This window comes from Falco rusticolus, chromosome 7, assembly GCF_015220075.1.
Source record: "Falco rusticolus isolate bFalRus1 chromosome 7, bFalRus1.pri, whole genome shotgun sequence".
Classification (NCBI taxonomy): domain Eukaryota; kingdom Metazoa; phylum Chordata; class Aves; order Falconiformes; family Falconidae; genus Falco; species Falco rusticolus.
In genome coordinates this window covers 36,022,648-36,049,004 of record NC_051193.1, presented here as the reverse complement: position 1 = coordinate 36,049,004, position 26,357 = coordinate 36,022,648, and the positions used below count along the sequence as shown (strand labels likewise).

At 45.0% G+C, this 26,357-nt stretch overlaps 2 protein-coding genes and 1 non-coding gene across 11 annotated transcripts in view; 2 read left to right on the top strand and 1 right to left on the bottom strand.

Moving 5' to 3' along the window:
• LOC119150695 (exocyst complex component 3-like protein 2) overlaps positions 1–18,165 on the bottom strand; it is a 55,139-nt gene extending 36,974 nt beyond the window's left edge. For 3 of the 8 annotated variants that reach the window (XM_037393347.1, XM_037393348.1, XM_037393357.1), the window contains exon 1: positions 7,653–7,864. In XM_037393347.1, coding sequence (XP_037249244.1) covers positions 7,653–7,779 — 127 coding nt within the window. In that variant the 5' untranslated portion in view covers positions 7,780–7,864. The other 5 variants (XM_037393349.1, XM_037393350.1, XM_037393351.1 and 2 more) reach the window with 5 other exon arrangements.
• An 89-nt stretch (positions 18,166–18,254) lies between these two features.
• EIF5 (eukaryotic translation initiation factor 5) lies at positions 18,255–26,130 on the top strand. 2 transcript variants are annotated; one of them, XM_037393360.1, is made up of 12 exons: positions 18,255–18,336; positions 18,504–18,696; positions 20,795–21,074; positions 21,341–21,422; positions 21,643–21,815; positions 22,148–22,259; positions 22,930–23,069; positions 23,588–23,746; positions 23,929–24,090; positions 24,386–24,550; positions 24,826–24,960; positions 25,732–26,130. In XM_037393360.1, the coding sequence occupies exons 3-12, from the start codon at positions 21,003–21,005 to the stop codon at positions 25,822–25,824; spliced, it is 1,293 nt and encodes a 430-aa protein (XP_037249257.1). In that variant the 5' UTR covers positions 18,255–18,336; positions 18,504–18,696; positions 20,795–21,002; the 3' UTR covers positions 25,825–26,130. The 2 variants fall into 2 exon arrangements, with proteins under 2 accessions (XP_037249257.1, XP_037249256.1); XM_037393359.1 differs by lacking the exon at positions 18,255–18,336 and having other exon boundaries at positions 18,343–18,696.
• Positions 22,632–22,755, top strand: LOC119151894. The gene has a single exon (XR_005105597.1). It is a non-coding gene; the product is annotated as a small nucleolar RNA SNORA28 (small nucleolar RNA).
• Positions 26,131–26,357: the final 227 nt, after the last annotated feature.

Below are 26,357 nucleotides of genomic sequence, written 5' to 3'. Positions count from 1 at the left end.
AATCAAATAATTAGATGCCATATGTAAGAACAGTTATTTATAGGTGCAGAATCAGAGAAAAAATTTAAGTCCTATCTTCATAATGTATCATCTCATGAATCAGGTCCTCTTGAACATAGGTACAGGTCTTCATTACTGAATTAGTTCCCCATCTTAGGTTAAAAAATATTTTAAAATCACAATTAATATTTCATATTATTGATTTTCCCCTATGATGCACTGAATCAGTAACGCCTGCATCTAGCCTGCTGGCAGGAAGCTATAGTTGCCATCCAGAAAACGCCTGTCAACTTTTGGAGCTCGTTATGAACAAAACAAGCCAGGAAAAAAGCCCGTCCTGCTGAAGGCCCATCCACTGCATTCAATGAAGGCTTGATCTATTCTTACAAACAGCTGACCTAGATTCTCTGCCTGAATGAGAGCATTTCCCAGCATCAAGGCTGTTCGGAGAGTCAGAAATTCATGTATCGCTTATTATGAGAGAGGGGTTAAAAAAAGAAAAAGGATATAATCTTAAGGGAAAGCTATGCCATCAGTTTGTCGTAAAAGAGTTTTACCCGTATCAACACAAAGCGCTCCCTGACACACTTCTGCTTTCATTTCAGAGTCAGGAAAGGACTGCAGCCTTCATTTCAGCACACGCAGCAGCATCCCAGGCAGCCACAGCTCCATGGAGAGGCTGAGATGTGCCAAAGCCGTGGAGGACACGACCGCACAGTGGGGTGACCAGCTTGCCACCCGCGGCTTTCCGGCAGCTTGGAGGCAGCTCCTGCCCCCGGGGCTGCCAGCAGTGAGGCTGTGCTGGATCAAGGAGTGCTGGCTCACATTGTGCCAAGAGGAAATGAGCAAGTGAGGTCTGCTGAGCCCCATGCTGCCAGGTCGTGATGGGATCCAGCTGCAGGCACAGCACACATCCATCACCTCTGGGAAGCTAGGAAGGCCAGGACAAGGCAATGCCATGTCCTACTGCTGAACCACACAGGACGCTTCTCCATGTGCCAGTTCTCCAAGAGATTGGAATTGCATTCTGTGGCACTCATGTAATGGTGGTGGTATGTGGCTCAGAGGGACAGAAAGGCTGGTCAGCCCTGGAGTAAGGACCTCCAAGTCCTTTTCTTCCTGCCTCTGCCACCAATCCATTTTGTCTACAATCATACTCCCCATCCCCCCAGGATCCTCCTGGGCCCCTCCATAAGCCAGGCCAGTAACCTTTCATATTAACCAGTAATACTCACCAGTGATCGGGGGACACTGAGGATGTCCATCACTGTGAGGGACACCAGCTTGATGCTAGCCCTTGATGGCTGCTGTCACTGTTGTCACTGATGCTGAGCTGCCCACAAAGAGCAGCTCCAGGTCCAGGCCAGCACCTGAGCAGCATCTCCCTCAGGGGGATAAGGAGCTGGCAGGCAGGGGCTAGTGCAAGACACCTGCATATCCCCCAAAGTACAGCTCCCACCCCAGGGCTACACTGCAGTGCTGGCTGTAGGGACAAGGACAGGAGCACAGACCAAGTCCTTGGGGTGGGCAGGAGCTGAGCAGTCAAAGGAAGTTTCCTTCAATACCAAAATGTTTTGATGTGCCTCACAGATGGAGACAGAAAGCTAAATTAACATACATAAATGCAGGTCCTCTGATCACAAAGATATTCTGCCCTTTGTCAAGACATGAACATCCCAGACCGAGTCTACAGAAGAGGACTTCTGCTCATGCGGACCCTCACTGCTGCACCACACAGGCACAACCCACACATCCAGCCCACCTGCTGCGGGCTATGCTGCCAGGGAGCATCCCCCCTTCCCTCCTTCTCTGAAGCCTCCAGAGGGGCTGCTGAGGGGAGAATGTAAGATCTAATTAACCACCTCTCAATTCAGATCTGGTTCAGCAAATGCAAATACTGCATTGGGCAATTGGGTTTTCCTCACCAACTTACTTTTTGCATGTGGGCAATATGCAAACTAGGTCAGTATTATTCCTACTGAACCGCTTGCTATGGGTATTATTTTTAGAAAACCATGTGATTGTCTGCCTTTTATTTATGAGAGCACAGAAAGATCCACTGTATATTTTCCTGTCTGTCCTGTTTGGGGTGGTTTGTTTTTTCAGTTCTTTGGGTGGGTTACTGAGATCTCAGGCCTCTTCTTAAAAGGCAAAGTCAGACTCAATCAAGAGATCTCGCAGGCTGCATACCTTGGCAGTCAATGAAACCAAGCACACGCAGCAGTGAGCAAAGCAAACCAGACAAGAGCACGGAGAGGCTATGAAAAGGCAAGACAGTGATGCAGGTAACAAGGGACAAGGACATGGAGCAAAAAATATGCAGGGGGTTATGGGAGGTGGGGAATCGGGCAGAGTTTGAAGGATGACAGAAAACATCGCACTTAGATCTTCACAACTCCTGAAAGGCTAAACCCAAGATCTCAGCAGCTAGACCAAAGTCAGCAGGAGAGCCAAGTTCAGCAACAGAAAACTTGTCCAGAGGTTCAAGTTCATTTTTTGAGACCTCTTCGTAACTCCTTGTCACAAACAAAACAACTTGAGGCAATGAAATTCTGTACCGGCTTTTCATTCAGCAAGTTAGAGGTCACAACCCAGACAGATATCCATCAGACAACCAAGCCAGGGTGGATCCCCTCGAGGGGGAGAGGGCCCCTATGGTCAGGACCTAGCAGCAACCCTCTGTGTCCAGGTCTCTAACTGCCTGGTTTTCATCTGGCCTTGTCTGGGGAATCCAGAGTCTTTGCCCAGGGCGTGAGTTAACAGGTGATTCAAGTTCTGGGGATGTGGATCCTTTTGCTAACCTTGCATGACCAGCATGAAGAACTCTACATCTCTGCCGATAATCCAGACTGCTTTTATAAGCAGAAAAAAGGCATGGGCATGGGCAGTGCCCTTCCTCTCGAGAGAATACAGATGTCCAAAACAGGCCAGCCAAGCAGCACACCAGCACTGCCTAAATCTCCCCACCAACAACAGAAGGAATCAGAATGAGTAGCTAAGACTTTGATGCATGTATTTCACAGCAGAAGAACCACAGCCTAAATTTCCAGAAATTAGCTGTCACCAAGTGTCAGAAACTAGTCTCCAGGCCCACAGGTCTTCTGACTTTCCACTCACATGAAAAAAATCAGATGTATATGACCTGTGAGGGCACAGGGTCAACTCTATGGCCAATGAGTCACGCGCCTTTACAGGCTGCATATCAGGCAATGGCCCTGGCAAAAGCTGCTTGCTAGGGCAAGTCATCTCGGCAGGAGGGGAGCCCTGCATGGGCGTCTTGCTTGCCCACCTGCGCAGGACACCACCACTAGTCCAGGGCTTCTGCACAGCTGGGAGACACTGCTGGCTCTTGGCTTCAAGACTGTGCAAGCAACATAGTATTTTGCTGCTGAGAGGATGAAAACATGAGGACAGGCTTCTCCGGCCACCGGGGAAGGGGCTGAGCTGGCTGGGAGGGCCTGGTGCTTGCTGACACCTTTTCTGCCTGTGCCTCTGCCCAGGAATCGCTGCCCCAGGAACTAGGGCCCTTTTGGGGTCCCGATTGCCTCTTCGGCAATCCACCAACGCAGTGCATACACTCAAATTCAGAAAAGCTGTTTTCATCTGTCTTTTGTAATTGATCTCAAGCCCTGAAGTTCCCATTCCAGGCAGCCTGGCTCCTGGAGCTAACTGCTGGTACTGTCTAGGTGATTGCCCCTAAAAAAAGAAACAAGAACTTCAAAAGAAACAACATAGGCAGAGACAAAGACAACTGGACCGCATCCAATTCAACTTGCAAACTAGAAATAACATCTCTTTCTCCAGCGAAGACCATGCTGCCACAGAATATCAAGTAAGCACTGTAAAGAAAGCTACACAAGCTACGTCCTTCACACTGGGCAGGCAACTGTAGATTTTCCTGCAAACAGAAACAGCACAAATGAATGGTGAAAGGCTAGGCTCTCTTAAATGTGGCACAGCATGGGAACTCAGCTCTGTGTTTCAGGGGGGGAGTGAGAATCATATGCAGAGATGCTTAGTTTTAAGAATATAGGACATACCCTTCAAATTTGCTGGAATAGCCTGGGCGATACAAGCTGGCTGGAGGATTAGCCATGCGTCACTGTGTCATCATCTAACACTTCTATGCCACATGATTCTAACATTGCTCCCAGGAAAACCAGTGGTCTGGGATAAATATTATGAAGACAGCTTCTTATAGCCCAAACTTTCAATTTTTTTTCCATCCCTCACATAAGACTCACACATGGGTCACTTCTGCTACCTATCACCTGCAATACATCACATCTGATGTTGCACTGCATTTTGTGTAACTATGCTTTTTCGGAATCAATTCATACAAAAATAAAATGTACTTTATCAGTCACTGACACATGCATTCTCTATCTTATTGTTAAAATCATCAAACTAATACTGCCTTGAAAAAGAACTGAAGGCAGCAACTATTCTCTGCAGTCATTAGTAGCAAAAACTGCTTTCCAGCCATTCCAGTCACTCTCCTGAAATTACGCAGTTACTTGTTGGTGCCAGATTCCCATTTATCTCAACAGCCTTTTGTAAAAACAACAAACAATAGCTTCTTCTTCAATTATCAGCCTTCCCATAAGAGGAAGAACTCATGTTACAAAGGAAGGGCCACATAATCATGCCTTACTAGCTCAAGGTACTTTCACAATTTCGTTAGAAATTTCAGTATACACCCCTAGGACAGTTACGAGCAGCCCAAGGAAAACAGTCTGATGTCAGTAACAGAAGAAGTACTAATGAATGCAGGACAACAGGCATAGGGGAGCTGGCAAACAAAAAGCAGAAGAAGAGGTGTAACGGGAGCCAGGTTATCAGCTGTCTGGTAAGAAGACAGCTGGTGCAGGTCTGCTCTGTTGCCCACCAGCACCATGCACTATGTCACTGAAGTTCATGGAGCCACCCCAGAATCTGAAACTGTTGCAGAGGTGAAAAATGCAAGTGAAAAATTTGCTTCTGCTAATCAGAAAGCATGAGTCCTCTCCTCTAACCAAAGTGATGTTCCCCTCACTGCTGTGTTTCCTTATGTACAACATGCATGCATCATTCCAGTGCAAACCTGCTGTGAGAGCAGATTCAGGGTCACATCAGACTGGCACACACAAAACAGTCCTGAATTCCCTCATTCTTTAAACATCCTCTTTTTTTTTTTTTTTTTTTTTTTTTTTTTTAGGAAAAAGCATGAGATGAAAATGAAGACTTTGTGTCTTTTTCAGGGAGGGTAATGTTTTATTTAAGATGGCCTGCTAGCACCATGAATTTTACATGGGAGAAGCTCCATCCCACAACATCCTTAAACCTCTCCTCATTAGTCAGCAGGGCTCTAATCCTTCAGGCAGGAGATGTGGCACCTCCCACCAGGAGCTGTGGTATGGGGGCTGACTCATATTGTTTACAAGCGTATCCCTTCTCTGTACCGACCACCACTGAAACACAGCCTGTCCTGAAGCATTGCCTTAGAGACCTTCCTGGGAGACAGATCCGCTGCATCAGCTCCCCCTCACAACTCTTCCCACAGAAATCCCCCCCATGCAGGCTGTTTGGACATACAGGGATGTGAGCAGAGGGCGGGCAGGTCTAGCTGAGCAACCTATCTGCTGCAAGGCATCTGGAGGTCGCAGATAAGTAAACACCGGCAAGGGCAATACTAAGGACACAGATATATAAGCAGAACAAGACAGGCAGCAGATTAGACATACCTTCCCACGATTTTGGGTCCGGTGCAGGACTTTGTTGATGTCTGATGAGCTATGCCTGGTTGTAAGTGTTCAGAAAGGCCAGCTTTTACTGTAAACCAACCATATTCAACCCCCAATTAGCCACGGAAGATTAGCTGGGTTGGGGATTAACTGGATACTTCCTCCCCATAGCAACCATGGCTACACCACCATGCCACCACACACATACCACAGGACACACGAGCCTCTGGGCTGTGCCCCACTGGCACCCCAGCAGGTGGAAGCTGTACCCGCTCAGCACAGAAAGCAGCAGGCTTGTTACAAGCCTTTCCCAGGTAGAAGACCTAAGTATGTTCTTATACCCTAACTAACATATAGCCTGCACTAGCCAGGATCTGGCTTTACCTAGGTTACTCCATCCCACATTGTCTTCAGCGACTGAAAGCTGACAATACCTAAGTGATCAGCCAACGCTAAAACAAGAACAAGCTGCATAGCCTGCAAAAGCTGTCCCAAGCGTTAGGCAGCTGGTGCACTGACACCGTTGCCTATGTGCTGAGTAATGATGCCTCGCTCTCTCTTTGTGCTCCCTTCCCCATCTCTTTCCATCTGTTGCTCCTTGTCTTCCACTTGGATTGTATGCTACTCCAAGCAGGGCTCACACCTAGGACATAATCTGTGACAGGGCACCACAAAAATCGGTCTGATCAATTCACGTGAGTAATTAGTGAATTGGAGTCAACGTTGTACGGGAATGTGTGTATGAATGGGTTAAGCACAGTGTGTGTGCATGGAAAACATGACTCATAAGTGTTACTAACATTTTTCTTTCTCATGTCCATAAACCCAAGCAAGAAATGGAAGAAATGGTAGTAGTGGGTAGAAAAAGACAGAAAGGCAAAGAGACAGCAGGCTGGCAGGCCTCAAATACAAATGCACTAAATTACAGGTACACAAACGCTGCGAAGAGCTGAGCATTTGCAGCTCCTACACATATTCTCACTTCTTCTTTTATAGCTATTAACTTTGCATGCTTCTCTATTTTGTTTTTGCTTCATCTTCCACATACATAGACCAAGACTTGGATCTTATCTTTGTGTATCCCAGTGACTTACTGGCATATCATGTGCATGCACAGCTGCACCCACAGGTCAAGACATCTTTTTCACTGCCTTCTGTACACGATGATAGTGCAACTATGCTGGTCACCAGGACAACAGTCACAGCCTGTCAAACTGATAAGAAGTTGGTTGGCTGGGTTCATGCTCTGAGAGAGAGCAAGACGGAGGTAATAAATGTCATAGGCAGCAGTGAACTGCAAATGGCATTTGGTTTTCCCCTCAGGGAGTTGGAATGAGAATGAACATGAGAGCAGTGAAGAAAGAAGAGGGTCTGAAGGGAAGAGGCTTGCTGTTTAACTTTTAAAGCTCCACAGTTAATGGGAAATAGGAAAGATTTAAGTAAGACACAGGGCGGGAGCTCAGCCGTGGGGCTTATCTCAACCTGCCCCATGCAAAGGGAGCGGGTTTGAGCCCACATAGTCCCAAACCTCCAAAAGGGGCAAACACTACTGTCGTGCCAATGGGCTTCGAGGTCGTCCCTGCTGGACACCAAAGCAGAGGGCAATTAAAAGAAATAAACATCACATTCCAGGCATTCCTGTTGCTATAATTGCCCCTTGCTAACAGCAGCCAGGACCGCTTAAAGGACTGCACTACCTCATGACAACACCCACGGTGTCTCCTGGCTGGACCTGAACCCACTGCAGAACGAGGAAGCCTCCCCTTCCCACAAAACAGCCCCACCAAACAGCACCGAGCTGAATCCGGAATTGGGCATGCCATTCAAGAAAACTATATTGCCAAACAGGCATTTGGTAGATAGAGAGGTCAACCTGTAAATCCAATCTTTTGAATACTGCCAAAGTTCAGGGAAACACAGAACTGGTACCTCTCATGTTCAGCAGTGTGCGCTCATGCTCAGCTTCAAGGCCCACAGTCTGACAATTTTGCCAGTGCAGAAATAGATGTGAAAGATGGTCTGAAAAGAGAACCAGTTGCAACTGGAATTCAGTCATGTTATCTATAGCCTATGGGCAGGGGGTGTGTGATGTTATAGACAGAATTTATCAAAGTGGTAAAGCCTTGTCAGAACAAGAAGGAATTGTGTGTATCCAAGCGAAGTCCAAGAACTCTCATAAGAACATTCCTCATAAAACTGCTAAGAAACAGGGTCCTGTCTCTTTGAGGGATACTCATGGGCACAGCAGGGCTTCTGCCAGAGCAAGGCTTGCATTAGCTATGTTCAAAATAAGGTCTGAAAATGCAGGTCACGCTGGTCACGCTCTGATCTAAATGGGAACAGGGGAGCAATACAAATATTGCCATGCTCTATGACTTAGGATCAGGCAGACACACCAGCCAGTGCTAAAGAAGTAGGTGATGGTTAAAGGTCTCCTCCTCCCTTCTCCTCCCCGGTCCTTCCTAGACACAGAGGAAGAACTTCAGACTCTTTCTCCTGTCTCCCAGCTGTGAGTCAGCAGCATAACAAGATTCTCTTGTTAGAAAGGTGACCCAGCATTCAGACACCCTCTTTATCCCCTAGCCTGCACATTAGGGAGAGGGGAACTGCAAAGCCAGCTGCACAAATATCTCTCCCTGGCTGGGGCTGAGATATACACAATGGTCCAACACATTCAAGGCCTTTCTGAGCACAATAAAGCAATGCCAAGAAATAGGAAAACATCATCAAGGCCACATAGGTGGGTTTCTTGCATTTGTTCTGTATCTCAGTCAAAACAGGCAGGCATAATGCACGGAGACAAAGAGGCCTTTCTCAGCAAGCAGTGTGGCATGCACTCCTGGGTCACCTCAGGTGGCTGTCTGTCTGCCCAGTCCCCTTTCCCCTGTTTTGATTGTAGCTGCATCCTTTCTGTATCAAGATGTGGATACTTAATGCATGCTCACCTTTGCCCTCAGCTACAAGCTGTTTCTGCTTAGCTAATGCTTTTCTTGGCAGGCTTAGGCGGGCAAGCCAGAGTTCAGTTTACTGCACCCTGATCAGCTGAAGCACAGATGACTGGCTCTGGGAAATGCTGCAGAGATATGGCCAAAATGAACTGAAGTCACTTACATGGAGCTGCAAATTGCTCTGTGTTGGTACTTGGCCAATTTGATTCTGGCCCATGACTGGGCATCCAGCCACAGCTAGAGGACAAATCAAAATAAACAAACCAGGAGTTTCTTCTAGGGACATATTATGAAGAGATTTTCAAACCAGGATTTAAGAACAGAATCCTCTCTGTCATTAATGCCTTAGCATGGACTGTGCGCAAAGACAGACCCTCTAAAAAGCTTTAAACACAGTGGAAAATGGGCAAGATACAAGACACAGGACAAGAGTTAAGACATATAGTGCTTTTCACAGCTCTGGCACAGTTCTCCCATGCAAGGGATGCATGCCAAGCTTTCAAAAGTGGTCAGAGCAAATGGCTGAATCTTAGCTGGTCCTGAGTAAAAGCTTAAGAATTTGACTTCATTTTATCTGATATTTTTTTGTTGATATTTATTTGTTGAGAAGCAGTCATTAGTAAGCACTCCATGAAAGAGACTGCTGTGGGAAACCCATGACTAATAACTCCCCTTTGATTCAGTTGTTCTCATTAGCAGGTTTTTTAGAAGACTACATTGCACAGCCTCTTGTGCAATAGCCCTGTGCAGAGTCCACAGATGCAGGGAGACAGACCTCCCCAACATTGATCACATCTCTCAGCAGAAATATGTAGGTTGGAATCACTACGGCAAACACAACCCTGTTTGCAGCTCCAGATCACAGTAAGTAAACAGGCAAAAATCAGGCAATTCTGCCACAACCCAAAGTAAGCTACAGAGCTGCTCATTTAAGACTTTTGCTAGGGTAAGAGAAGACATTACTGAGCAGTTTTCTCCATAGCAGGAGATAAGGAGGTTTGTGCTGACTCTCAAGCAACCTAGCTAGCAGGCTGTGACTTGGCAGCCCACTGCTACTTTGCTCGCTTCCCTGTTGCTCAAGGACTTGCATAAGCTGTGAGCGATCTGCCCGCACACGTCACAGCATATGCCTCCCCATGCACCAGAATTAGCATGCTGCCAGACAAGGTGCAAGGGCCAAGCCATTCACCCTCCTGCCCACCCTGACATTTTGCAGGGTGCAGAATGCAGTAGCCTGGGGCTTTCTGCAGAGGAAGTGGTGGGACGCCCTCACATCTGCAAGGGGAGACATTTCAGGCTTCATCTGTACGACTCAGCAAGTCTCTGTGGAGGCAGCAGTGGCACTGAGATTCTCAATTTGTTATCTATAAAATGAAAAGAAGTTTTATCAAACATGTACTAGTAAACATCCTCCAGAGCACATAGACTCGCATAGAGACTTGCCCTCGCAGCAGATAGACTGAACTGTAAAAGCCCCTTGTCACAGCACTCCGTGTCTCAGTGCACCAGGAAAAAAAGCAAGCAGGGAAAATAAGGGCCTTCTTTAGCCACAGTAGGTATAACTAATCAAAAGAACCGGATATCTACAAACTAAAAATAACCACTTATAAGTATACATCTTTGAAGACGTAAGTATTATATCTGTATGGAATCATCAGGGATAAGTGCACAAAGCCACTACCAGGAAAGACACCCCAAAAGTAAAGTCTCTGAGTCAAACGGTATGTTATCCATTGGTATAAAATGGTGTGTCTCCATGGACCTGAATAAGTTCACAAGCATTTACATATGACCTTCAAGATCCCACCTGCACCCACACACCCTCCCCAACTTCATCTCGAACAGAGAATTCACCCATCACCTAGTCGCCCATTAATCTGTCAACTGTGCAAGCAATCAGAAATGAGAGAAGCTGTGTATTTATTACACATTTCTGAATAAGTCATGCCCAATATCTAGGACAAACAATACATTAAACCCTAAAGAACCCTTTGAAAGCTTTTTGCCTGCTGGAAACAACAATGAAAAAGTAACATGATAGAAAGGGAACAGTAAATCATTTATGAGAATGATTAAAAACAAACTGTGGGTGAGGTGCAGCAAAACAACACTGAAAACAGCCAGTGTATTCTTCTTGAGTATCTCATGTTTTAGAAGGTAGGGTGGTTGCAGGCAACTTTAAGAAGTCCTACTTTGTGTTCTTAGTACAGAAAAAACATACCAGATACAAAATCCATAGAGACCTGCACAGCCGCAATGTACAGCTTATTCTGATGCCCCATGACTACATCAGGCACTGAAGCAAAAATGCTACTGTGCTTAAAATTACTTTTGCAACTAAAGCTTAACCTAAAGAAAAGGCATGTTAAGAACACTAGTGAAATAAGTATAAATTAGACTCCTAAGGGCTGAATAATGTTTATAGCAGTGATCTCACTGAGATCCACATAATCATTTTGGAATACTAAAATCAAGTTCTGAAAGAGTTATGGTGCCAAAGTGTTCACAGCTACCACCTAATGCAATCCGATTGTTGGTACCATAGTTTCCCAGATGAGTGTGGTAGCCACAAATCACGTTATCAGCATTTATTTCAGATCCTTTCCACTCTACGTGAAAATGCCTGTTTCAGGAAAGCTTGTTTCCTAAAACTAGCATCCCAAGTAAAAAGCTCAAAAACAATCAATACAGACAGGATTTGTTTCTTAAAGTCTTAAAAAACATCCTTGAGCTTCAAGGCAAGGTTCAGCCTCCATTAAGCATTTGAGCATTCACTGACCCAACTGTGTGTCTTAAAACCTTTCAAAACGTGATTTTGAAAAGAGTCCAAGGTAGTAATATCCTTGTAAAGAAAGTGTGTCTCCTAGGTTGTTCTCAAAAAGAAAAATCTACATTAGGTCAATAAAATCACACTAGACTTTACAGTCAACACCATGTTTGACCTGGATTCATATTCAAGGGTATTTTTAGCCTCATTTCTTAAACAAGCAAGATTTATGCAATGGTGGTGTGTGTATCTATGTGTGTGTTATGCACCTGCCTGTCTCATCAGCCCCATCTACCTGTTCCTGAACCCCCTGGATAATTCCAAATACGCTGACATTCAGGTACATGAGGCATGGATAGATGGGTAGAATGAAACATTAGTGCTTCAGGTCAGCTTTTGTAAGACATCACAGAATCCCCATAGGCCAAAACCAGACTTAATTCATTACACTGCTCTTGGAAACCATGTGTGTTTGCAGCTATTGTAATATTGCTACTAGTCTATATATTATCCTAAACATGTGTAACACATGGCTTGTGCAAACCATAGAACAAAGTTTCTGCCTCCAGTTTATTTTTTTCACTCCTTCCCCCCCCCCCCCCCCCCCATGTTTGGCAAATCATTTACTTCAGTAATACAAGTATTTGAGCTGCAAACCACCAGAGCAGTCAAAGACTTTGGCACTGTATTGCAGTCGTGTATTATTTGCTTCATTACAAAAGGTAATCCCTGGGTTTTTATTAAGAGGCCCACAACAGCTCTACTCAAGCTCAAGGCAAAACATACCAAACCAGCACCAAATTCTGAATTACAACCTACAAAGTCAACATTACCCAGTACAAAACTTGTAATGCCCTGAAAAATACCTTCAATGGTGCCAGAGAGGCAACTCTGTAAGGGATATAAAATCAGACATCGGAGACAAAACCTTCTGCTATGAGACAAAACCTTCTGCTATATGGCTAGCTGTCTGTTCCCAAATGCACAGCTCTGCCCTCCCAGCCAAGCAGCACCTTCAAAGGTTTAGTTCTGAAGAATATGGAGATTTTCCTTTGCCTTCAAAACAGATTTTTCCTTGCTTTCAGCACAAGCATCAGGGATACCTCCTTCTCTACTAGATCTGCCAGCAGAAGCACAAACGTAACCCCTAGCTGGGCCTCAGTACTGCCTCCAGACCCCAGCTCTTCCAGCAATGTCCTTGTGTTATTCTAAAGCAAATAAACTCCTCTATGCTCAAATGAGCAGAACAGAAGGGTAAAACATGCTCTTGTACTCTCAACAGCAGTGCACACACCTCTAGGAACTAGCTCAGCAGCCACATGTTTCTGTCACCAGGAGAAGGGCTTTGAGAGCACTTAAGCTCTCCAAGGTCTCCCCAGACTGGGAGAAGGCTCTGGAGATAGGCTTTCAAAACCAGGGGCTACCACACCTTCCTTTTAGGAAAAGCAGAAAGCCAATAGGTAACTGTAAGCGCTCATTACTCTTTTTTGCTACTTGGACTTAACATCTGCTGGGAAGTCAATATTGATAATCACAGCATTGGTTGCCAGACCATCAGAGGTCAAAGAAAAAAGGATGAGAGAGGATGTATATCTGGAGATGCTGGCAAAGCACAGGACAGCTGCAGAGGACCTGAGCAATTTCTTTAATGAAATGGAAATGAATGTGTAAATTGCTAAAACAATACTGGAAGAGAGATTTAACTTAATGCACAAGCAGATAGATTTTGATGTCTGAAGCCTGGCTATGAGAAGTTGCAGGGAAATGGAAATGCAGTGGTTGCTAACGAGCATAATGAACAGGCAGGCAGCTTTGACAGCACGTTCTCAGCTGGAAGCCACATTCCCCAGGGGCTCCTTATCTCCCACATCCACTTCTTTCAGCAGTCATATAAATGCAGCAGGCACATTTGCCAACCACAAGCATGCAAGTGCTAGATAATGTTAGTGGTTGCCAGTTAGGCCCGTAGCCAAAGCTGCTACCTGGACAAACTGAGAAAACCTGGCTTCTCTGATTCCTGTCACCAACACTTAAACCTACTGTTGAGACACATACAGAAAACACAGCTCTCCAAGCTGGGGGCCTCTCTCTTTCACAGACCTCCAAACTGTGCTGTGCAGAACTGACCTCCTGATGGAACTTCCACCCCATCTGCACTCTTCATTCATTTCTGTGAGCTTGCCTTTGTTTATTTTCCTCTTTAAACAGAGACAACCTGGTTTTATGTGCTCAAATGGATACTTTTATTTTGCCCTTTCACCCAAACAGCTACTGCCTGTAAAATTCCAGACTCCTCCCGCAGACAAAGAACCAGCCAACTGCAATGCCAAATGTAAGGATACACTGTTGAAAAATCACCAACACAGAAAAAAACATGCAAAGCATATCAGTGTGTTCCTGTTAAAAAATAACTACCATGATGAAAATCCATGGTACCCTAGCAAACACAGTGAGACCCCTCAAATGGCCATAGAGTACAGGCAGCCCGACCGCCCATTCACTTTTCTAATGCATTGCTGAAGAGACGCACCGCTTAAAACTCAGCGATGCATATGATAGTCTGTAGCCCTTCTCTCAGCACACATGGACAGGTATTACTCAGCTGTTCAGGAAGCTTGCTAGTTCTTCCAAGTGTAGCAGGTGGTCTGAGAAAAGGTACGTTTCTACTATTATTTTGGAAAGCGTATTCCAGCAAACATACATCCAAATGGAGCCAGGATGCACTCTGCCTACTTTAGCCTCATTCGTGAAAGCCAAAGTGACAGCAGGCCCGTTAAATTTGATGCTGCTCTGGGAAGCCACCCCTACTCTGTTTAACACAACATGGTGAATGTACTAGGTGTTGGACAGTGTTGGCACAGGCAGGCAGTGCTGCCTCAGCAGATGACCCAGTGTGTGGGTTTCACACTGCGTAGCGCTAACCAGAGTCAGGCCCAGCAACCCCTTAGCACTGCTCCCCTATCCAGCCAGCCTCTACTCACCCCCACACTGCATCCTGATAGGAAACTCTGGAATATGGAAAAAGCATCCTTTGCCCTGATAGGAAACTCTGGAATACGGAAAAAGCATCCTTTCCCCTCAGCATTTACAGCTATGAAACACTAGTTCATATTCTGCAGAGAAAGCTGATTGCTTCTCCTTGCTGAGGTGCCTACCTTACATAGGCAGACACATACTGGAAGAGGAAGGGCAAGAGGGAGTCTCACTCTGTCTATTGAGACAATAACAACAGATTTGAGGCAGAGCCTGCCTCACACTGTCAGCTGAATACTGAGCCCTTTCAGGGCACTCAGACCAAACACTAGCTGGGAGATTTTAGCATTTCTGCGTAGTAATAGAAGCAACTAAAATAACTACCATAAATAACAGATATATATATATATATAACTACCATCATACACTTGCTCTCCATTTTTTTCTCTGTTTACTCATTCCTGAACTACTAATAGCTGCTAACAAGAATGATACTGTTACAGAGCATGGAAAGGATGTCCTTTCACAGAGTCTCCCCAAGACAAACAGTGAGCCGCTGGACAGCAAAGAGTGTGAAGCTCCCAGACAGTAAAACCAGAATTAACATCTGCCCTTGCTACTGATCAGTGTCCAGTGTCAAACCCAAAGGATTTTGGACTCATGCTTCCCCAAAGGTTGCATTTTCAAACCTGGCATGTAAATAATTAAACTTTCTCTACACATTGCCAAGAAAGGAAGAAAAAAGGCTATTGTCATTCAGGGTTCAGTGTAGCTATACATAATCTTGACCCTCCTTCCATCTTCTGAAATTACTGAAATTACAGCCAAAGCCGTGAAGATGGCATGACGAGGAATCACTTACTCAGCTGCTAAGGGTTCCTGCCCACACTGGACCAAACAACAGCTCTGAAACAGCCACTGGGAGATAGCACATACAGATTTCAGCAGAGAAAAAACACTCTTCAAGGCCAAGGTTACCAAGTGGGTATTGAAATGGGATTACGTGTATAGCCAACCACCTCACTGATAGATGAAAAACTTGCTGAAGAACAAACTGCAGACGGGACACAAAACTACGAGAGAATACATACACACATGATTACAACGCCCCTTTTTGAAGATTTACATTTTAAATATAGACCTATATTAAGATTTTCAATAGAATTTTGATTTTGCTGCATTATCACAGGCATTGACTCTTTGTTGTTTTTAATAAAAACTGGCTAAGGCAACATAGACCAAACGTGAGTTGTTCAAGGCTGAACTGAATGATAACAAAATTCCTGTGATAAGGAAACACAGCCTAAGGTCCGCTGCAGAAAACTTCCTATTCTCAGACACCAGGCACAAAATCACTTCCAAAACCTGAATTATTAATGCCATTTAAAATGTCTTAACTACAAAAGTATATATAAAACCTGTTTACTTTCTACCAATGAAATGCAAAGTACACAAGTGGTTTGTATTTTGAAGGTCACATAAGCGATGTGAACTATGAACTGCAGGATTCATGAAACCATGACATTTTAAAGTGGGAGGACATAAAATATTTTTTCTGCCTTGTCCAAGTGACAAAGCACTAAAATGAAAAAACTTATAAAGATTCAGTAAAAATGTTTGGGATCCAACATTTAATATTAATGAATTGTTCTGGTGAGAAAAAAAAATCAACAGCTAGGCACCAAGAAGACAACAATCCACAATTTCACTCTCTTTTGTATAATCTGAAAGAATATCATAAGACTTCATCTAGATAGGACTTGCTTTTTGCAGAAGGAGCACTATCTTAAAAGGTAACTTAATGATGTTGATTTATATACTATGTATTAAAAAAAATAATCCTCCCTTATGCTACTTACTAATCATACTTGTTCAGAGTTATTCATTAAGACAAATAGCACCAAATCCAAGGTCCCGTTTCCCTTTTGCTGCTCAATAAAGTGGTGTTGGCAGCAGTATGCTTTAACACTCGTAATTTATTAACCTCATAGGTGTTGTAGCATGGAACTAAAGCCACAGACAGGAGGCATTTAGCAAGTTATACATGCTCCATATTTTCACAGCAAAGGAGTTCCTGCTGTGCTTTTCTTGCCTCCCACATTTTTTATGATTTTTTCCCCTCATGGTAACTGCCAAACCTCACGTATTTCGAGGATGCTTCCTTATTTTGCCCTAACCCTCTTTCTCATGTTTTAAAAAGCGTTGCTGTGTATTTATCAAGGAGACAGTTAACATATCCTGAAGAATTTTTAATTTTTTCAAATGCAGATAGTGAAGTCCAAGACAGACTCACATGATGCTTTACAGGACGGCACCATGGCTACACTTGCTACTCCATAGGCTGAAATGTATAACCAGGGCACCACAGCCATCATGTAGGAGGGTCTTATTAGAAAGCACTGAGATGAGCACATTTATCTCTGATTGCTCCACTTGAGGGAAAAGATTTTTATTATTGTGTGTCACTGGAAGTGATCATAACAATAGCTCAGCTTTTATGATTTGTAAGAAAACCTCATTTATTGGTCACCTCCATATTTGAAAGCAGATCTTTTGCACATCACACTAAAACTTTTCAAGATGTACTTGACGGTTCACAGGAGGGGTATTTCCTTTGACTACATCAACATGGTATCAAAGTCAGCCCAGGAAACCTACATTTCAAAACTAACTTCAGGCAGGAAGAGATTTAGAGTATATGATGTTAAACAGTGTCACTACTAACATATCTTTGTTCCCTCTATACACCCACAGAGCCATCAAGAAGCTTTACAATGTTATTCAGAAAGACACAGTGACGGGAACTGAGGAGCATTTTTCTGCTGGGGAGCATTTATATGGGTAAGAGAGTTGGTTCATCACTCAACTTATGAAGTAAAAAAAAAGTTCTTTGTCACTTGAACATTATTCTCATTCTAAAATGTCCAAAATACGTAAACTGTTGTGACACTGGACTTGTGAAGATGGAAGATGGAAAACAAAGCACAGGAATAAAAAGGACCAATGTTTTCTGCTTTTTAGGTGAATGTACATCCAAGCATATATTCCACCCCGGGTCCCCAATTCAACAAAAGAGGGCTGACGACATTTTACATTAACAATAGAGGATATACAATGACAATCATGTCATCTTTTGTAAGGCTGCCCAAGCACGCAGAGCCACCCAAAGCTGAGTCTTTATGACACTGGTTAAATAATAGGCTCTTTCCTGCACCCTGAAAGCAGGCTGCACAGGAAAAACACAACTTATCCATCCACTTAATTGTTTTAAATTATTTGTAATATAGTTGCTGTGACGTCAAGCATTCGGTCTACTACGAGTCAAAACCCACCCAAATTTTCTTTCCTACAGGGCGGCGGGGCGCGGGGCAGGGGCCCTCTTCGAAAAGCCCAGCACCGCCGGCCTGCGCGGGCCCGGCCCGAACGCGAGGGACCCTGCTAGGCCGCGGGCGTCCCGCTCGCCCCGCCGGCAGGACGGCAGCCCTCGGGAGAAGCCGAGGGGCCTCTCCCTGCGGCAGGGCGAGAGGCGGCGCTGCCCGCAGCGGGGGAGACGCTCTCACACACCCCGCGGGAGGGGACGGGAGGCCGTGAGGCGGCCGGGCCCCGCAGCACTGACTCAGCCCTCACCAGGTCCCGCACCTCCCCCCGCCCCCTACCGCGCGCCTCTCGCGAGACTCGGTCGATGTAGACGCGATGTCCTTTGGGGCACTGGCGGGGGGAGGGCAGAGGGGGAGGGAGGCGAAAGCAGGGGTGCCTTGATTGATAGCGGTTGCCACCAGTGGGTGGGGGGGACGGCGAGGTCTCAGCCAATAGACTCGCCCCAAGTCGAGCGGCGAGCCAATGGTGGGGCTGGGGGGCGGGGCGCGCCGCTGGCTGATTGATCCCAGCTTTGGCGTTGTTCAGTTAGAGCGAGAACATTCTAGAGGTGAGTACGGGGCAGCCATTGCCGGGGTCCCATCAACCGCCCCTTTCTGCCTGAGCTGCGCGCCGGCCGCCGCCTCTCCCTCCCCCCTTCCCTTTTCTCCCCCCTCCTCCTCCCTCTCCTCACAGGTGTCGCCGCTAACGATGCCCCTTATTGTGTCTTGCCCGCAGTTTGCCCGGCACTGCTGTCCCTGCTGATACCGCCCGCCCCAGGACGCCGGGACCCGGAGGCTGCGGCGTCCGCCTCCGCCTCCCTCTCCGCCTGGATATAAGCGCCCCCACGGCCCTATTCTCCTCGCACACTCGGCTTCGTCGCAGCCCGGGGCGAGCAGCGTTGGGTTTATGTCTTTATTGGACGAAAACGGTGAGTATTAATACTGGGCTTAGGGCGGGTGAGGGCAGCTGGGATCGAGAGGAGGTTTTGGTTCTTGGGGAGGTGCGGGGAGCGGGCGGGTGCCTTAGGATGGGCTGAGGCGGCGGGTTGTCGTTAAACGGGAGAGTGGGAGAGGTTTTCTGTAACGGAGCGTCCGGGACCTTGACGGGAGGAGGAAAAGAAACGAGGGGAAAAAAAGAAACGCCTAAAAGCTTCAAAACTTTAGTTACGGTTGTCTCCTGTTCCTATGGTTTGGGGGTTTGTATCTTTTTTTCTTTTAATTCCCTACCGCTGCCATGCGACGAGACAAGATGGCGGCGGCCGGGGCCGCGCCTCCCCGGGCGGGGAGGGGTCGCGCGGCGGGGGGAGCTGTGGCGCAGTTCGGAACCCGCCGCCGGGGGGGCAGGGGGCTGTGCCTCGGGGGTTAGCCACGGGGGGGGGTGGGGGGGTGGACACGACAAGGAGGGGGGGCAACAACCGCGGAGCGTCCCCTTTTCGCGGCTGGAGAGCGCATGCCTGGCTGGAGGTGACTTATCCCCCATCCCCCCCCCCCCCCCCCATCTTTTCCAGGGCTGACTCAATGCTTAATTGCTGCATTTATGACTCATCACAGGGCTGAGTGGGGCGGGGAAACGGTGCTTTGAAGCAGAAAGTCTTGTCTGCCTTCCCGCTTTTTCCTTCCTCTGTGCAAGCATATGGGGGGGTGGTGCTTGGGAGGAGGTGTCCTAGGGACCAGGAGAGGGAGCTTTAGTCTACAGCAGACAAAAGCTGTAATCAGGAAGCAGGGGGAACGGCCCCCTTTTTTTTTTTTTGAGAGTTCATGCTCAGTCACCGAAATACTTGCTTCCTCATTGCTTCTGCAAGCACGTGGTCAGGTTACATGGTGGCTCTTTCTAGACATCTTGAAGAAAGAAACCTCGTGCTTGAAACAAAGTCAGCTGTGTACTTTTTGTTAAGGAAGGGCAAAACTGTATCTGGGCTCATGTAGAACACAAGGCACGTACAAATCTGTTTGCTTCTTGTGTATAGAGGTTGTAAAGCTGACCAGAGGGGGAGGGACTGGGACCATGTGGCACCGATAGGCATGCTCTTATTTATAAATACTCAGAAGGCGATTTTAATGTGTCAACGCTTCTGTCATTAACGATAACAACATGATGACGTGTCAGCACAGCCATGCTGTAGTCAGGGTCCAGTTGTGGCTTAAGTACGCTTAGATCTGATTATAGAGACACATGGTAATTTAAATATGTAAATACTGCTTAAGGCAACTTCAGTAATAGGATTCATCCTCCTTCTTCCTTCCCCTCCTCCCTTCCCCTGAGAAAAAAATCGACTGGAAAAGCTGCTGCACTGCTCTGTACCTCTGCATTGCTAGGCTTTCTACAGTGAAGCGTCAACTTATGTCAGACTTTATCAGGCTTATTGTTAAGTCAAAACTCAACAGAACTGCTATGAGAATCCTTATGTGAGAGGGAGAATTACTAATTTTCAACTTTTTTTCCACTCCGATCAAAAAAAACACTGGTAAGCCATGTAAAAACTATGTTGGGCTACAGATTGCTGCTGATTCATCTTACTGGTATTTATCAACATTCTGACAGAGTTCAGTTTATGATATGTTCATGCTATGATATGGAATTCAAAACTCTTTTCAGCATCTTTCTCCTGGTTTCCTCTGTCCTGCAGCCTGAAACATATCAGATGACCATCTCGATGCAGGAACCATTGGTCTCCATAATAAATCAAGCAGTGTTATTTTCCCATCCTTATTGATCACAGCATTCCTGCAGAAGTTAATTGTACAGAAAATAGTCTTAAGCTGTTCAGTGGCTTTTGGGTAGTAAGAAGAATGAGGGTGGAAAGCTCTGTCATGTAGCTGAGGAAAAGGTCCTTAGCAGTACAATTCCTGGTGGCTATTTTCACTTCCACAAGCTGAAGAAAGCCATAGTGTAAAGAATGTACTAGTTCATAAATTTTTTTTTGTTCTTTTCAACGTAAATACAGTCCCTCATATAGCTCTCTAGCAAGATCTGATTCATGTACATTAAGATAAACTTAATTTCTTCTCTGTTTATAACACTTGCAGAGCTGTTGCGCAGCCACTGGTACCTGTATTGGGGAAACATAGCATACAAGCAAGAACCTTACAGCCTCAGTGGCGAAAATTTTTTCATGTCAGAGACCGAGAACTCTTGCAGTCGTTTATGTCATCCCGTCTTCTCCAGACAGAAGATACCAAAAAACTGCAATCAAAGATCTCTTCATCTTATTGATAAAGCTACTAATAAGGCAAAATGTCTGTCAACGTCAACCGCAGTGTTTCAGATCAGTTCTATCGCTACAAAATGCCCCGTCTGATTGCCAAGGTAACTTAATAGCCATTGGTGTGAAACACTACCTACTTACCACTACTTGCTCTCTTCATAGAGGAAGAAGAGGGGTATGAAGCATTGATAATGTTCAGCCAGTTAAGAGGGCGATGAGGATGTCTGCTTCTTTCTGTCCACACTAAGTGCATATTAGCTCATCTAAGATGTGCTTCAAAGCAGAACTTTGTAGTGAGATGAGGAATACATGTTGGATTTGGCTGTTGAAGTCACTGAACTATGATTTTTTTTTTTAATTTTTTTAGGTGGAGGGCAAAGGAAATGGAATAAAGACGGTTATAGTCAACATGGTTGACGTTGCAAAGGCGCTTAATCGGCCTCCAACGTGTAAGTAGTCTGGAGAGGTACAGCATTCTTTTCCTGCTTTTGTGTATGAAGTGGTAGTGTTAAGTAGCTAATAAAGCATTAATACCATTCTTTGAGGATCTGTAAGAAATAAATGGGATCATATCGGGCTGAAGTAACAGAAGCAATGGCTTTTTAATTGCAGTATAAAAATCACAGTGATGATATGACAGCAGTGGTGGTTATTACACTTTCTTTACAGATCCTACCAAATTTTTTGGTTGTGAGCTGGGAGCACAGACCCAGTTTGATGTTAAGAATGACCGTTACATTGTCAATGGATCTCATGAGGCGAATAAGCTGCAAGACATGTTGGATGGATTCATTAAAAAATTTGTTCTCTGTCCTGAGTGTGAGAATCCTGAAACTGATCTGGTGAGTGCTCTCTCTCTGTATCAATGGTAGCAGTACAGAAACACTTGGATTAGACGTTTCTGGAAGTGGTGTGATGTTAATACCTAACTTGAATATCTATGAAGAGAAAATCCATTACACACACCCCTTTAGGAAAGTTACACATTTATAACTGTTCAGAAGTTCCAAGCTAAATTACTGCTTCTAAACTTGCTCTGTTGGGGCTTATGATACAAGATATTGGACTCTCTGGCTTCATTCTGTGGAGATAATAATGTGAATGTTGGGTTTAGGTTTTAACACATAATTTTTCTGTAAATGGTACATTAACTGGAGGTTGTTTTCTTACACAGCATGTCAATCCTAAGAAACAAACTATAGGTAACTCTTGCAAAGCCTGCGGCTATCGAGGCATGCTTGACACAAACCATAAACTCTGCACGTTCATTCTCAAAAACCCACCTGGTAAGTCTTTCCTTATTTGGTGGGGGTAAAGGGAACCTCTTCAGTGTGAGTGCTGTCAACAAAGTAGGGAAACTTATCACTCACATGTAATTAATATGTTAAAAAAAAAAGCTCCAGCATACTCCTAGAGCATGTTTATGGGTCAGGGTATAGTACTGTACTCAGTTCCAATACAAGTAGTCTCTTGCCTTGTGATCCTGTATCCTTCCCAAGTAGAACTATCTGTTAGACTTGGATTTGCTTCTGTGGGACAAAACTTGGAAGGAGGAGAACTAGCCAGCAGTTTGCTGTTTTGCCTTTAAGTCAGTGTGAAGTAGAAGAGTAGGAAGTAAAAGTATACTAAATGCTACTTGCAATGTACTTGTTCTGTGCAAGCAACACTCTGTAGTAAGCATATAGTTGCCTGCTGCAATTTAAGCTTGCTAGAATAGAAAAGTCTAACCTATTCCAGGGGTCTCTGCTTTGTGAGGTCACCTGTTATATAGACTTGGACAGGCTTAGGTCTTGATGAGAGAAGACATTCACTGGAACCAGGGATTTCCCCAGCAGATGTGCATCAGCCCTGGATATGTCTGGGGGTGGGTACCATAGGGGATTTAGCAGAGGTACAGTACTGCAGGGGCTTTTTAGCTTTCTATTTCATAGAATAAAACATAAAATTCACTTGCAGAAAGTGGTGACACTGGTACAGGAAAGAAAGAAAAGGAGAAGAAGAACAGAAAAGGCAAGGACAAAGAGAATGGTTCTGTGTCCAGCAATGAGACACTTCCACCCCCACCACCGGAGGAGATAACTCCTCCACAGGTTGTGGTAAGTTGAAGGGAAAGTGGGGAGATAGGGGTGTGTGGTGGCTTGCTGCGATTTAAAGCTTAAAAATTGCTGGTATTCCCTGCTAGTCAGCATTGCACCAGAAGTTCTTGCTGTATCCAGAGTTCACTGCTGCAATAGAAGGATCTGTGTCTCCTCTGTAGCAGTTAGCAACTCTTTGGTAACGGCACTTATGCTCCTTGCTGAGTGAAAGCTGCATATCCTTTAACAGTCCAGGTTTCTGAAAAAGGAGTATACCATGAGTATACTAGATGGAGGGGTATGACTGCACTTCAAGTAATGCTGCAGACTGCTGAAAACTGGTGTCTAGCTTTCATTAGTATTTTACTGTATCTGCCCTCTCTCCATCTTTTGGCTTACAAATCGCAGAGTAACAAATTCTTCAGGGAAAAATAAAAAATACTTCTAAAAATGCTCTCAAGTCTGTGTCTAGAAACAACACTAATTACTAAGCTTGTAGTAACATCATGTGAATCTCCTGGTTTGGTTTTGTTGTTCAGGAGGAGGAGGATGATGATGACTGGGGTGAAGACACGACAGAAGAAGCCCAGCGGCGTAGAATGGATGAAATCAGTGACCATGCAAAGAACCTCACACTTAGTGAAGACCTGGAAAGAACAGTGGAGGAGAGGGTCAACATACTGTTTGATTTTGTGAAGGTGAATAGAGTAGCCACTCTGCTGTAGTGTTACAAGATGTTATTAAGGAGACTTAATAGCAAGCAGCTTAAGTCTCTACCAGAGTACTGGTTTCACCAGCATTGGGGAAGGAAGCAGCGCAATAGAGCATTGATGCAGACCTCAGTAGGTTTAAAATGTTTCTATCTCTTCCCATCTTGTAGAAAAAGAAGGAAGAAGGTGTCATTGATACTTCTGACAAAGACATTGTAGCAGAAGCAGAGAGACTGGATGTAAAGGCTATGGGCCCACTAGTTCTCACTGAAGTACTCTTTGACGAAAAGATTCGTGAACAGATAAGGAAATACAGACGTCACTTCCTTCGTGTAAGCAGTCTCCTCTTCTGTACCCAGTGTAACGAGAACTGTTGTGTTGTTTTTTTGTACCAACTGCTTGACACTTCTGGATTGCTTGGTACTGTGGGGAAGACTTTCTGTAGTTCATGGTTTTTGGACCACTTAGCTGGGGAGAACTGCTCGCAGGGATAGTATGAGCTGCTGTAGATTTTGCTGCATCATTGAGTTAAGAGCAGAAGCAGCAGTTTGCTCTGGAGAGGAAAAGGCTAGTTCAATTGGTTTTATCATGCTTTTTAATTTCACTGTCCTTTTATTACAATTCTAGTTCTGCCACAACAACAAGAAAGCTCAGCGGTACCTTCTCCATGGCTTCGAGTGTGTGGTAGCCATGCATCAGTCTCAGCTTATTTCTAAAATACCACATATTCTGAAGGAAATGTATGATGCAGATCTTCTGGAAGAAGAAGTCATCCTTGGCTGGGCAGAAAAGGTAAGGGGTAGTATTTCACATACTGTACCAGCTAAATACCTGAATGTAACATATTGCATCTGGTTTCTCTGTTCTGGTGTAATAGCTTGTGCAGATGTCTTTAAACAACTAATCTGAGTGAAGTTACTGTCTGGGAGAAACTTCCCTTTTTCAAAATGGGCTGTTAAGGCAGTGGAGTGAGGCTGGAGTTCTCAGTTGGGCTCTTGCTGTATCTGGGTATGATCTGACATATACTGCTTCAGTGTTTTCAGAAGGTCTGTACTTCTGCCTTTCAGGCCTCAAAGAAATACGTCTCAAAGGAGCTTGCCAAAGAAATCCGTGTCAAAGCAGAACCATTTATTAAATGGCTGAAGGAAGCTGAAGAAGAATCTTCCGGTAATGAAGAAGAGGATGAAGACGAAAACATAGAGGTAGGAAAGGTTCTTTTACTATAAAGGACTCCAGCCTGCATGCTTAAGTCCTTTAACTTTTCTCTTTGCATTATAAAATAGCTTAATTCATGGGTTACTGTGCATGTTGGGAACTGGAGGAACATCTGGTTTCTAATGCTTTGTCAAAGCATTTTTGCTACACTATCACTTGTCTACCCAAGGTCATTTTTTTGTAACACTATAGATTCATCTTATTAAGCCAGAGACTGTCATTGTGGAATGGTACAGTCTCCCCTACAGTAGTTCATACAGTGGGAAGACTGACAAGGTATTGGGCATAAAGCCTCGTGTTCTAAAGAGTTAGTGGTGGGGTGTGAGTTAGAAAAACTGATTAAAGAACAAATCACTGTTTTCCTCAGAGTTCAGACCGAAGTAAAATCTCTTGCCTACACTCCAGCAGAGTGTGGCTGGGCTTCCTTTCAGGTGGGTTTGTTTTCCTCCCAGTAATACCTGCTCCTGTTGCTGAACATGAGATCCTGCTTCCTACTGCCACAGATGCATGCCTCTTCCCTCTAAAGACTGATGTTAAGGTGTTACTGTAATGTCAACATCCCTTAACTCGGGTGTCCTATACAGTATCAACTCCTGCAGTGGCAGATGCTGTGCAGTGCGTTTCAGAACATGGAGCAGTGTGTAGCAGTTCATGGCAATAGAAGGGCTGTTGAGCAGGCGGGTGGTGCAACTACTGACGTTTAAAGCTGTTCTCATGCTTAATGGCAGTAGGTGTAATAAAGTGACTTGTCTCCACAGGTGGTGTACTCTACAACTGCCAGTGTACCTAAAGTTGAAACTGTGAAGCCTGCAAACAATAAAGACGATGATATCGATATTGATGCCATTTAAAGTGATGCAACATAGCTTCCAGCATAGTAATACAAATTTCTCTGCGTTTTCTGCCAGAAGTGTGACTTGTATGTGCACAAGCTGAAATGGCTTAACATCCTGCTACTTTGTACTCTAAAATGTATCTTTTTACTGTGACTGGTCTTGTGTAACTAAGCCTAATACCAAGGAGTCAGCACGTTGGTGAACTGATCTAGTTTGCAACTGGCATGTTCTATCTTGTTTTTCTAACTTGTGTTGGACGCCATACTTGGAGCGCATTTATACAGTTGTGGAAATAAAGGATTTGGTTTTGGTCAGTCTTCATTTGTGACTCTGAACTCCCTTTTTCAAGTAAGTACACAACTTGGTGAAACATGCAAAGTCTGAGGCAAAATAACAAGAACTTTGGAATGAGACAAAAAAAAATAGCCTTAGCTTAGAGGCTGTTGGAACAGTGGAGATGTGAAACTTGGGCAAGAAGCAGGTGTTGGGTAATCTACGGCATATGGATGCCAGCTTCTTAAAACAAAAGGCAACAGTGGATTCTGAGC